Genomic DNA, 12568 nt, shown 5'->3' with positions numbered 1-12568 from the left:
ACTCTACTTCAGTATTCTTACTTTTGACTAGTTGCTTATTATTAGATGTTTATTACTGCTTATAAAGCGCATATTAATGCATGATCATATTCTACACCCCTAAATCATACTCCATATCTAACCCTAACCTTATTAACTATTAATAAGCAGGAAATTAAGAGTTTATTGAGGCAAAAGTCGTAGTCAATAGTGAGTATGTGTTCTCCACACCACTAATATAATAATACATGACACATGTAATAGCTTTTTCAATATCTGTCTGAATCTGGAAGTTTGTTTTTATATTTTAGGTGCCTTATTTTTTTCAGCACACTTTAATATTTTTAAGTACAAATATTCAAAATGGTCTGATTATGCCTGAATTATGTTAAAATATCATTTAAAACAGTTTTAGCATGTCACATATTGATGTATTGATGTAATATTTGTGATTATTGTGTGTATAATATCCAGTGTTAGTGTTGGTTTGCGCTGGATGTGGTCAGACAGATGCTCATAGAAACACTGACCCGTCGGTGAGGAGAGCGTCTCGGAGCTGTTGTGTAAATCTGCCGTGCGAAACACCGTACAGTAAATGTGTTACAGATGTTCCCAAGATTCCTGCGGCCAGAAAAACTCATCAGACATGCAGGGATTTTTGCCATAAGCCAGAAATAGCTGCAGACTATAAAATAATGCAGCTTAAAGCTGGATCAAATAACATTACCTAGAAAGCCATTAAAGCCATGTTACAGGAGTCTGATTGGATGACAGAGGAACACATGAGCGTAATATTGCGAGTCGTTTCGAGTGTGTCTCTTAAATGGAGCATTTCTGATCAATTAGAGAAGTTGGAGATCTGTGATGCCGTCGATGTAAAGCTCAGTTTATCACGCTGATCATTTCCTCTCACTGATGTGCTTCCATTAAATAAATAGTGTCCTGAGTGATTGTGTCCGCCTCAATTATATAAAACCCCTATAGAACGTGACAGTCGGGCTCCGGAAGTAAAAATCTCCCATTGATTTTTAGTGATAACATTTAGACCGTTCAAAGCAGACCAAGAGCTCTGAAGTTAAAGGATTCGTTCAGTTCAGCAACTAACATTTCCTGATAATTTACTCATCCTCATGTCATCCAAGATGTTCATGTCTTTCTTTCTTCAGTGGAAAAGAAATGAAGGTTTTTGAGGAAAACACTCCAGGATTTTTCTCCATATAGTGGACTTCACTGGGGTTCAACGGGTTGAAGGTCCAAATGTCAGTTTCAGTGCAGCTTCAAAGAGCTCTACATGATCCCAGACGAGGAATAAGAGTCTTATCTAGAGAAACCATCAGGACATTTACTAAAAAAAATAAAAAATTATATACTTTTTAACCACAAATGCTCGTCTTGCACTGCTCTGTGATGCTCCACGCATGACGTAATCATGTTGGAAAGATCTAATTTTCTCCTCTAACTTCAAAATCGTCCGACATCGTTGTTTTACCTTTTTTTGTAAAGGTCAGTTTGACTTAGTCTTTGCACATTCGCTTTGTAAACACTGGATCGGTACTTCCGTGACCTTTCCAACATGATTACGTCATGCGTGGAGCATCACAGAGCAGTGCAAGACGAGCATTTGTGGTTAAAAAGTATATAATTTTTTATTTTTTTTAGTAAATGTCTGATGGTTTCTCTAGATGAGACTCTTATTCCTCATCTGGGATCATGTAGAGCTCTTTGAAGCTGCACTGAAACTGACATTTGGACCTTCAACCTGTTGAACCCCAGTGAAGTCCACTATATGGAGAAAAATCCTGGAATTTCTTTTCGACTGAAGAAAGAAAGACATGAACATCTTGGATGACATGAGGATGAGTAAATTATCAGGAAATTTTAAGAGAGGTTTTTAAAAGACATCTTTAATAACCAAATTCTTGGGAAAAACTAGACCAGAAACGTCACGTTAGTTCACAGTGCATTGGCTTATATTATTAACTGACAATTTTTAATCTTAATAACGTGTTTGTAAATGTTGATATTAACATTAAGATTAATAATTGCTGTAAAACTGTTGTTGGTTATCTAGTGAAGTGTTTCTGATTCGTGTTGTGGTTTGTGGTGACTGATGGGACGGTGGCGTGTGACGCTGTGGTTCTTCAGTCTCGGGCGGATGAGGATGACCTGTAATGAAGGCCGAGTTTAGAGCCGGTCTGAGAGATGAACTGTCATGACTCTGTCCAGTTGGTGATATGGAGTCCGTTTCTCAGGGCTGTGAGTAATGAAGGACACAGAGATTCTACCCAGCATGCAGTCTGGCACACACAGAGAGGGCTCAACAGATCGAGCGCCTTTCTCTGTCGGGTCCAAGTTTCCGTTGTCCGGCTCACAGCTGTGTGAGGGAGAGAGAATTAAATAGAAGTCCAGTTTATGGGCCGTAGTTTGCCAAGCTTCATGCACTCTGTTTAAATGCCAGACAGGACACACACACACACACACACACACACACACACACACACACTACACACACACACACACACACACACACACACACACACACACGTACACACACACACACACACACACACACACACACACACACACACACGACACACACACACACACACACACACACGTACACACACTAAATTTTTTTAATTAATTAATTATTTTTTTTTATACATTTTTTTTAATTATTATTTTTTAATTAATATTTTAAATTGGCTTTTATTTTAATTTTAGTTTATGGTTTTTGTCTTTTTATTAGTTTTTTACTTTAGTTATATTTCAGTTAGTAATTTAAGCACTTCAGCTTGAAGTTTTTCAATTTCAATTTAGTTTGTTTTTCATCTAATATTTATATTTTATGTTATTTCAGCTGTATTTCAATCGTTTTTTATTTTAGACTTAGTTATCAATAACAAAATTGATTAACTTGTTTAATTTAATAAGTTTTAATTTCAAACAATTATATAAAATGGGGCAGTGCTTTGGTACTGAGAAACGAGAAACTTGGTACCGACTCTTGAAATTTCACAAAACTATCTGTGTGGAATCCATTCAGAGTCAGAGTCAGGTGGTCAGATTCAGATTCCGAGTCAGGTGGTCAGATTCAGATTCCGAGTCAGGTGGTCAGATTCAGATTCCGAGTCAGGTGGTCAGATTCAGATTCCGAGTCAGGTGGTCAGATTCAGATTCTGAGTCGAGTCAGGTGGTCAGATTCAGATTCTGAGTCAGGTGGTCAGTCAGGTGGTGGTCAGATTCAGATTCTGAGTCAGGTGGTCAGATTCAGATTCTGAGTCAGGTGGTCAGATTCAGATTCTGAGTCAGGTGGTCAGATTCAGATTCTGAGTCAAGTCAGGTGGTCAGATTCAAATTCTGAGTCAGGTGGTCAGATTCAGATTCTGAGTCAGGTGGTCAGATTCAGATTCTGAGTCAGGTGGTCAGATTCAGATTCTGAGTCAGGTGGTCAGATTCAGATTCTGAGTCAGGTGGTCAGATTCAGATTCTGAGTCAGGTGGTCAGATTCAGATTCTGAGTCAGGTGGTCAGATTCAGATTCTGAGTCAGGTTCAGATTCAGATTCTGAGTCAGGTGGTCAGATTCAGATTCTGAGTCAGGTGGTCAGATTCAGATTCTGAGTCAAGTCAGGTGGTCAGATTCAGATTCTGATTCTGAGTCAGGTGGTCAGATTCAGATTCTGAGTCAGGTGGTCAGATTCAGATTCTGAGTCAGGTGGTCAGATTCAGATTCTGAGTCAGGTGGTCAGATTCAGATTCTGAGTCAGGTGGTCAGATTCAGATTCTGAGTCAGGTGGTCAGATTCAGATTCTGAGTCAGGTGGTCAGATTCAGTCAGATTCAGATTCAGAGTGAGTCAGGTGGTCAGATTCAGATTCTGAGTCAGGTGGTCAGATTCAGATTCCGAGTCAGGTGGTCAGATTCAGATTCTGAGTCAGGTGGTCAGATTCAGAGGAGTCAGTATTTTACAGGTACGTTCAGTCAGAGATTCAGATTCCGAGTCAGGTGGTCAGATTCAGATTCTGAGTCAGGTGGTCAGATTCAAATTCTGAGTCAGGTGGTCAGATTCAGATTCTGAGTCAGGTGGTCAGATTCAGATTCTGAGTCAGGTGGTCAGATTCAGACTGGTGTGATTCGTTTAGAAACACACGTGAGGAGTCAGTATTTTACACACGTTCAGCATCAGCCTCTCTGTCTGGATCTGTCGCTATAGTAACGCTGAGCCTTGTCACACCTCACAAACATAATCATAATTAACTTCAGGTGTTAATTAACTCTTGTGTATTCATCATTCTCGTCATGGGTGTGTTAGAAAGGAAACATCTGAAAGAGAGCGTGTGCGTGCTTCTACATGGCCAAAATCATGGTTTTACCGTGGTACTTTCAGCGCATGTTTCTCTCCGTCAGCATCCGTGGCATCTCTGACGTGTGTGAGCGAGAGTGGATCAGAGCTCGTCCTGTGCCGTCTCATGGGTCGCATCAGACCGGATCAGAACACATGAACACAACCCGCTGTACAGCAGCAGCACAACATTTCAAATCCTTTCCTCTGAAGAACACAAAAGAAGAAGTTTTAAAGAATTTTGAAAGAAAAAGCGCATTAGTGCCGCCCTCGTTTTCAGCGGCGTTGGTTCCGGAAGAATTTTTTCCATTCATTTCTCCCGTAGGAATTAAAAAGAATCTTCATTAAGGAGTGATAATCCAGCTACAAGAGAATCACAACATTACAAACTTTGATTTGAAATTAAAATTCTGTGCTGAAACCAAAAATTCTGGATGCACTTAAAACTGAAAATGCTTTTTTAGAATGATTTCTTATTTTAAAGGCAATTTCGGAGTGGCTAGCAGTTAGGGTTGGGTTTCGTTCAAAAAAATTCGATACCGATACCTTGAATTATCGTCATAAATAATATATGGGTATAAATAAGGAACATCGTATAAAATAAAACCCGACTGCTGCAGATTATTTTCAGCGTTGACACCATCACACAAATCTGAGTCTGAGGACGAGAACAGCTATAAACAAGAATAGAGTTACAAATGCACATTCTGGTAGATTTACAATGTTAATAACTGTAAAATTATGACAACACTGGATCCCATTGACTTTCATTGTTTGAAAAAAAAAAAAGTTTCAAAATGTCGTCTTTGGTTGTTACTCGGATAAAAGAAGTCCTAAAGTTTTGTAACGACATGGACAGAATTGTCATTTTTAGTTTGCACTGTTCCTTTAAGAAGCCCGGTGGTGTATCAGGTGTAACACACGAGTGTGTCCAAGCAGAAGTGTGTATGCTAGTGTGAGTGTGTGACAGTAGAGCGGAGGAAAGACGAGCAAATAGACAGAGCCGTCCTGAGAGAGAAACTGAGTCTCCATTCAAGCCCAATTACAGGCTCGAGTTACTCCAATACAGCTGGAGGCCTGTGTGTGTGTGTGTGTGTGTGACTGCACTGTTTATTTCAGCAGAAGTAGAGATGTCCATGCAGCCGTTCTTCTCACAGGTGTGTCTCAGAGTAGTAAGTACCTGCCCAAGGAGTCGGCCATTTTTCATTGCCAGACTCATTCCAGCGCACTGAAACCGTTCATGTTCACCGTTTGCTGACGGACACTAGTGAGAAGACCGAGACTGTTCAGATGCACACGTTTCATTCAGTCACTGACGATGTGTTGATGTTTGTTTGTTTGTTTGTTTGTTTCAGGCTCCACGTGCAGCGTTCTGTCTGCGATGCCGTCGGACTCGGAGAGCAGCAGTTCTCTCAGCAGCGTCGGTGAGTCCTGTCAGGATAGCGTGTGTGTTTTTAGCTATTCTGTCTGACAGAAGCATCATTTTGCATCAGTAGTTGTAGGATGACCGTGACACGATTAAAAAGCTTCATTATCTCACGGCCACACACAAAACACACGTGTTTCGGCGCATGTCTTCCTCTGGGAGAGTAGCGTCATACTGCATCTTGAGTCCTTTTTTAGGAGGGAAATGTGCTTGAAATTAATTCCTAAAAATGCCACCAAAATAAGCTTCATTTTCTTTGTGAGACTATATTATTATAATTACAAATTTTTTTTTATTTTTGATGAGATGTTCCTTACAGGTTTAATTAGTTTGTAATGAAGTCAGTGTTAGAATGTATATTAAAATTGGACATTAAAATTTTTACATACATTTTTTTTCTTTTTAGCCTGTTTTTATGTTTTAATAGCTTTGGATTCTGGCATGGCTTTAAAATAAAGAAACAAACTAATTATTTTGTTTTATATTATTTTCTAAATCAGGATTAAATGTTTACAGTAAAGTTCAAAAGTTAGGGATCAGATTTAAAAAAAACATTTCTATTCAGCAGCAACTCATTAAATTGATCAAAAGTGAGTAAAGACTTTAATAATGTTACAAAAATGCTGTTCTTTGAACTTTTTATTCATCAGAGAATCTTGAAAAATCACAGTTTCAACATTGATAATAATCATAAATGTTTCTTGAGCATCAAATCATCATATTAGAATGATTTCTGAAGGATCATGTGACACTGAAGACTGGAAATTCAGCTTTGATCACAGGAATAAATTACACTTTACTGTATATTCACATAGAAAACAGCTGATTTACACTGGAATAATATTTCACTCTTTTACTGTATTTTTGATCAAATAGAAGAGACTCTTTCAAAAACATTAAAAACTCTTACTGACTCCAAGCTTTTCAACGCTAGCGTATGTTTTGCAGTCCTACACATATTCCTGACTTCCTGCTGGTGCGAGACTCACTCGCCGTGAAAGACGCAGAGCGAACTCAGACACCAGCTGCGAGACGCTTCTGTCCATTAGACGTCTAAAACGAGACAGACGGCTCTGTTGTTTTCTGCAGCGAGGGATACGGGACGGGTCGTCAGTGGCCCAGATAAAATCATTGTTTATTCATAACATCTGTATGAACAGCAGAGCTGACTCTGAAGTTTATAAAGAGACAGAAGGTCTCCTCCGAGCACTGCATCTACTCGTGCCGCTAATGTACCTCTTCAGCACTAAAGCTACATGAGTACATGCGCTAATATTTCATTTTCCAAGCACTGATGTTCTATGTCTGTCTATCCCAGCATCCTCTCCCCCTCCTGCACACCTGGACAAGCATGTGATGAGTGAGAAACTGGAGACTGTGATCTTCCAACTCAGACAGGTGACCCGTGAACGAGACGACCTGCGCAAAAGACTGGCCCTCTCCTCGCCCGGCACCACCTTCGACGACTGCAGGTACGGTGACACAGTCGGCCACTGTAAGAGATCGAAGAGGGTGTTTGTTACTGACCTGGACATTCAATCTCCTGCCAGGCAGTCCGTATTTTCTTATCTGTATGCGAGCGTGAGATTGGACAGAGTGCTTTATGTGTATGAATAAAGTATGCTTACTTTCATTACTATTTCATAAACGGGTTTTTTACTCTGTTTTTGTCTCTTCACCTGCTCCTGACAGACATTGAACAAACACACACTGAGGTTTCCTGTGCATGTGATCTCAATGAAACATCTCAATCAGACCTGTATATGCCAGATAATGAATGATCACGTGGCACCGTGTGAAGCGTAGAGCTCGGGGACGTTTACATGTGTCTGTGTGTCTGCAGGCCGAGCGTGAAGCCGGGTCACGATTACGAGCGTCTGAAGCTCCAGTGCATGAAGGCCATGTCAGACCTGCAGTCTCTGCAGAACCAGCACACCAAAACCCTGAAGAGATGCGAAGAGGCCGTGAGAGACGCCGATTACTACCAGTGAGATCCGCACACATGTACTTCCCTTATGGAGTTGATTTTCAAGGGCAGTTTTTAATTTAGCTCTAACCATAAACACTTTTAATTTAATACATTTTTAGAATGTAATAATTTGATTTATAAACTGAGAACACGTCTAGTGGTCGACCGATATATCGGCCAATATTTGGCATTTTTGTTCTAACCATATAAAATTTTTATTTACATTAAATATTTTTTCATTTTAATCAATTATTAAATTTTAGAAATGTAAATTAATTAAAAACTCATTTTTATGTATAATTTCAGAATGTCTAGTGGTCAACCGATATATCAGCCAATGTTTGCCTTTTTGTTCTAACCATATAAAATTTGAATTTAATTAATTGCATGTATTTCCTTATTATTTATTTGTAATTTAAATCAATTATTACATTTAAAAAAATATTTAATTTAAAAACTCATTTTTATGTATAATTTCAGAACGTCTAGTGGTTGACCAATATATCTGCCAGTATTTGGCATTTTTGTTCTAACCATATAAAATTTTTATTTTCATTAAATATTTTTTCATTTTAATCAATTATTACATTTTAAAAATGTAAATTAATAAATAAATAAATAAATAAAGTCATTAACTCATTTTTATGTATAATTTCAGAATGTCTAGTGGTCGACCGATATATCAGCCAATGTTTGCCTTTTTGTTCTAACCATATAATTCGAATTTAATTAATTGCATTTAATTATTTATTCTTAATTTTAATCAATTATTACATTTTAAAAAACATTTTATGTCATATTCGGTTCACTGTGTACGCCCATTATCCATCAAATCAACAAATAATGACTCGACACACTGTCTGGAGGGTGTGTGTGACGCCTGTCCCAAATGGCACACTTCATGTGCACTTACAGTCTAGTGCACTTACAGTGGGCGTCACATGCGTGTGATCGTGAAGTCCATGGGACCATAGGGTGTCCGATTTGTCATTTTAGGTATGCACCCACACTTTTGCCCAGTCCACACAGCAGATTCTACCCAACAGTCAAAGTGGCATTACGTCACAAAAGCGCAGATTCATAGGAAGTGAGTGTTTAGGGTGCCATTTGGGACAGGGCCCGAGAGGATGGGCCGACAGCAGGATGTGCTCATCAGCGTGATGTGGACTATTTTAAATTTGTGTTTTGTTGAATTGAGTTTTTGTGCATGTGCTGAAATTTTGAAGTAGAAAAGCTGAAACGGTGAGAACGTACTCCAGTAATCTTTGAAAAATCGTTTTTTACAGTGTTGGCACTGGGAAGTGAACCCATGACCTTGGCATTGCTAGTGCCACGAAAGTCTTAAAGTCTTTTCCATTGTCATCATTTATCTGGTAGATAAAATAAACATTAACATTTAATTTGTTGTTCTGTTCACTGATGCGTCGGTCACAGTTGATGTCCGAGTCGATCAGTAACGCGTGTGACTCTCTGTCTCCCAGCACTCTTCACGGGCGTGTGGTTGGTGAACAGACTCAGCTGCGGGACGAGATGGAGGCCGTGAAGCAGAACTACTCTCAGCTCCTGCAGCAGCACTCGCAGCTCCAGCAGACATGTGACGAGCTGCGCCACATACACGACAGCGACCAGAGAGAGGTGGCCGACATGCGCCTGCAGCAGCAACAGGTAGACATCACACCACATCAACCCTGAGAGGATATATATATACACTGGCCCTCCAAAAGTTTGGAAAAAACCCTTGCAAAGTGTGGTTTTGGACGAGATCAGCATAAATCCTTATCATTTTTTGGTGCAAATACATTACAGTAACTTGACCAGCAATAATAATTTTCATTTTGATTACATAATAATGGCACTATAAACATGTCAAGGTCAGACATGCCCCTTTGCCAGCTGTGATGGTTACTGGTTTAAACTTTGTAAAAGATTTTTGGGTCAGCACACCTTAATAGCTTCAACAATTGATTGCCAATTAAGTTTAGAATGCAATGAACCAATTAGAACTAGGGCTGTCGCGATAACCGCAATATATCGTAATACCGCGCTACTGACGAGCCAGAGGACTGCAAAAACCGCCGATATTTTCTATTTTTTGAAAGGTTCTCGTTTTACACTTCATGCATGAAACTAAATATTCTAAATATTAAATAAGTTAATAATGACAGCATAATGTGTACCATGGCTCTGTAGATTTGCACTAAACAAGCCTAAACAGACAGTGAATGTGAGAGACATCGACTGTCGACAAATTCAACTTTTTTCTATGTATAAACTGTTTATATAATAAAATATGTTTTCGTAGTTTGTGTTGTCCCTTATCAGTGCAAAATTATCACAAATTAAAAAGGATTCATGCCAATATTGTCCAAAACCCCACTTTTCTAGGGCGTTTCCAAACTTTTGGAGGGCAGTGTATATATATATATATATAAAACGATAATATAGTGATAAATAGTAACATATTTGAATATAAAACTTGTTTATTTAATTCCCTGGCATGCAGAGACTTGCACGAACGTTTGAGTCTTCTTCGATTTAAATTGATGCATTTAACTAATGTGAATTGAACTTGCAAACACTAATGCAGTTTTTGCTACTTAAGTTTAAATAAGAGACGATAGTCCAAAATCTCTCCCGGTTAATCGTGTCTACCGTTATATCACTCAACCCTAACCGAAATAAAGTAAAAATATAAATATTAGATGAAAAACTGAAAGTTCAAAATGTTGCCTTGCCAACTAACTGAAATAATCATTTTAATTTCTAAACTAAAACTGAAATAAATATAATTTGCAGCTAATTGAAAATTGATAACTGCAATAGTATATAAATAATACTAAAATAACAGTTTTTGTGTCATTTGTTAATATAACGTGACATTTGTTTCTCTGCGTCTCTCTGTCTGTATCTGTCAGCTGAGGTCAAGAAATGACTGGTTCATATTTCTGTCTGTTCAGACGAGGAAAAGCTCTTAATCTATTAATAATGCTGAAAAACATGACAGATGAGGTGAGGTGAGGTGAGGTCTTCCTCAGACTGTGTGCTTATGAAGACACACCAGAGACAGAGAGAAGAGGAGTTCGAGAAACAACCTCGGGTCGCCCACACGATTTCATAATGAAAAACTCTCTTCTTTATTTTGACATAAAGTATCACATTAGTATCACGATTGTGACACTGTATCATTACAGCCCTATTCAAAATATTAATAAAAACCATAATATTATATAGATCAAACAAAAAACACTGCTATATTATTGTTCTTTAATTGAATTGTAGTAAAAAAAATTATATTTTTTGAATGTCATCTTTAAAACCTCTTCTGATTCCGTGCGGACAGACCAGTTACAGTCTGATCAAATTATGATGGATACATTATTTCCATCCGAACAATCAGTTTCATTCTGACATGTCATGGTATAGAGGTTAAATGTGGCATTTCATGTTGTTTTCAATCTGAAGTGTTATTTAGAGTCCTGAACATGACTCAGTGGCGCCATCAGCTGGTGCAATGCTGCATTTTGTCAGTGATATTTATCTCACTCCTCACCACAAATTAATCCTCTTATATATTGTAGTTAATCCTAAAAAATGAGTAAACTCAGTGATTTGGTGATGGGTTCAATTTCTCCTCAGGGTCACAGTCGTGTCACAATCTCTTGTTGTAGGTCATGAGGGAGAACGGCTCTTCAGACCTGCTGAATAAACTTTACGACACCGCCTTAAACAAGCTGGAGGGGATGAAGAAAGAGTACGATGCCCTGAGGAAACGATACAACGAGAAAACGGCGAGTCACAACGCCGACCTGAGCCGCCTGGAGCAGATGGAGGAGGAGAACAGACGTCTGCAGAAACAGCAGGAGGTTCTGCTGAAGCAAAGAGACTCAGCGCTGCACTTCCAGCAGCAGTACAGCGGCTCCGTCAGGAGGTACAACTGCACACTAGAGGTGCTGCCTATGTAGGGTGCATCGCACTTCAGTCACTAACGAGGGCCCGTTTCCGTTAGGCTCCATAGGGGACCTGTTATGCTTTCTTTCAGAGTTTTAATGTTGTTTTTGTGCTCTACTAGATTGAATGTTGATCATTTTCCTCATTGTTGCAGCTCCTCTCTTCCCAGTCTGTCAGTAACGCTCTGTTTACTTCCTGTCTCTATGAAGCCCCTCCTTCTGAAAAGCACAATGTGCTCTGATTGGTCGGCTGGAGCAGTGTGTTGTGATTGGTGTTTGGGAAATGTCCCGCCCCTTACCATAACCGCCAGTTTCAACACACTACTAACTAACTCAACCAGGCCCCGCCCCTTTATTCTGCGCATGAATTATTTAAATGAGGAATATTGTGAAGAAACTCAAGATGGCGTTCAGAAACACTGATGTAGAGAAGAACTCAAACAGCAGCATTACACACTAAAGACAGATGAACATGGCAAAAGCACCGTTTAAAGCAGAGCGAAATCTCGATCTCTTTCAGGTTTGACAGCCTCCAGCAGGAGCTGAATAAGATGTCCGCTCAGAACGAGGAGCTGCAGAGAGAAACCGAGCGCCTCCAGATGGAGAACACGCGCTATAAGACCCTGCAGCTGAAGGCGGTGAAGGACGGCGAGAAGCTGAAGGAGGAGAGAGACTCTGTGCTAAACGAGTACAGACTGATCATGAGCGAGAGAGATCAGGTCATCAAGGAGGTGGACAAGCTGCAGACCGGGCTGGAGGCGGCCGAGGCCAAACTCAAGAACACGTCCAGCGAGAGGAGGGTCGCCGGCGAGGAGATCGAGGCTCTGAGACAGGTCAAACACACACAACTACTAAAGACAACAATTAAAGTAAATATGAGACGTTTATTAAATGTTTGACTTGCA

At 39.5% G+C, this 12568-nt stretch overlaps 1 protein-coding gene across 1 annotated transcript in view; it reads left to right on the top strand.

Moving 5' to 3' along the window:
* dlg5b.1 (discs, large homolog 5b (Drosophila), tandem duplicate 1) overlaps window positions 1-12568 on the top strand; it is a 32651-nt gene that overhangs the window by 825 nt on the left and 19258 nt on the right. Inside the window, 6 exon segments of the mRNA XM_048170028.1 lie at window positions 5677-5745; window positions 7066-7219; window positions 7591-7734; window positions 9198-9381; window positions 11385-11644; window positions 12184-12496. Coding sequence (XP_048025985.1) covers window positions 5677-5745; window positions 7066-7219; window positions 7591-7734; window positions 9198-9381; window positions 11385-11644; window positions 12184-12496 — 1124 coding nt within the window.

Source organism: Megalobrama amblycephala, linkage group LG20 (assembly GCF_018812025.1).
Source record: "Megalobrama amblycephala isolate DHTTF-2021 linkage group LG20, ASM1881202v1, whole genome shotgun sequence".
In the NCBI taxonomy this organism is placed as follows: Eukaryota; Metazoa; Chordata; class Actinopteri; order Cypriniformes; family Xenocyprididae; genus Megalobrama; species Megalobrama amblycephala.
The sequence above is the reverse complement of the archived record's forward strand: the minus strand, read 5'-3'. Positions and strand labels throughout refer to the sequence as shown.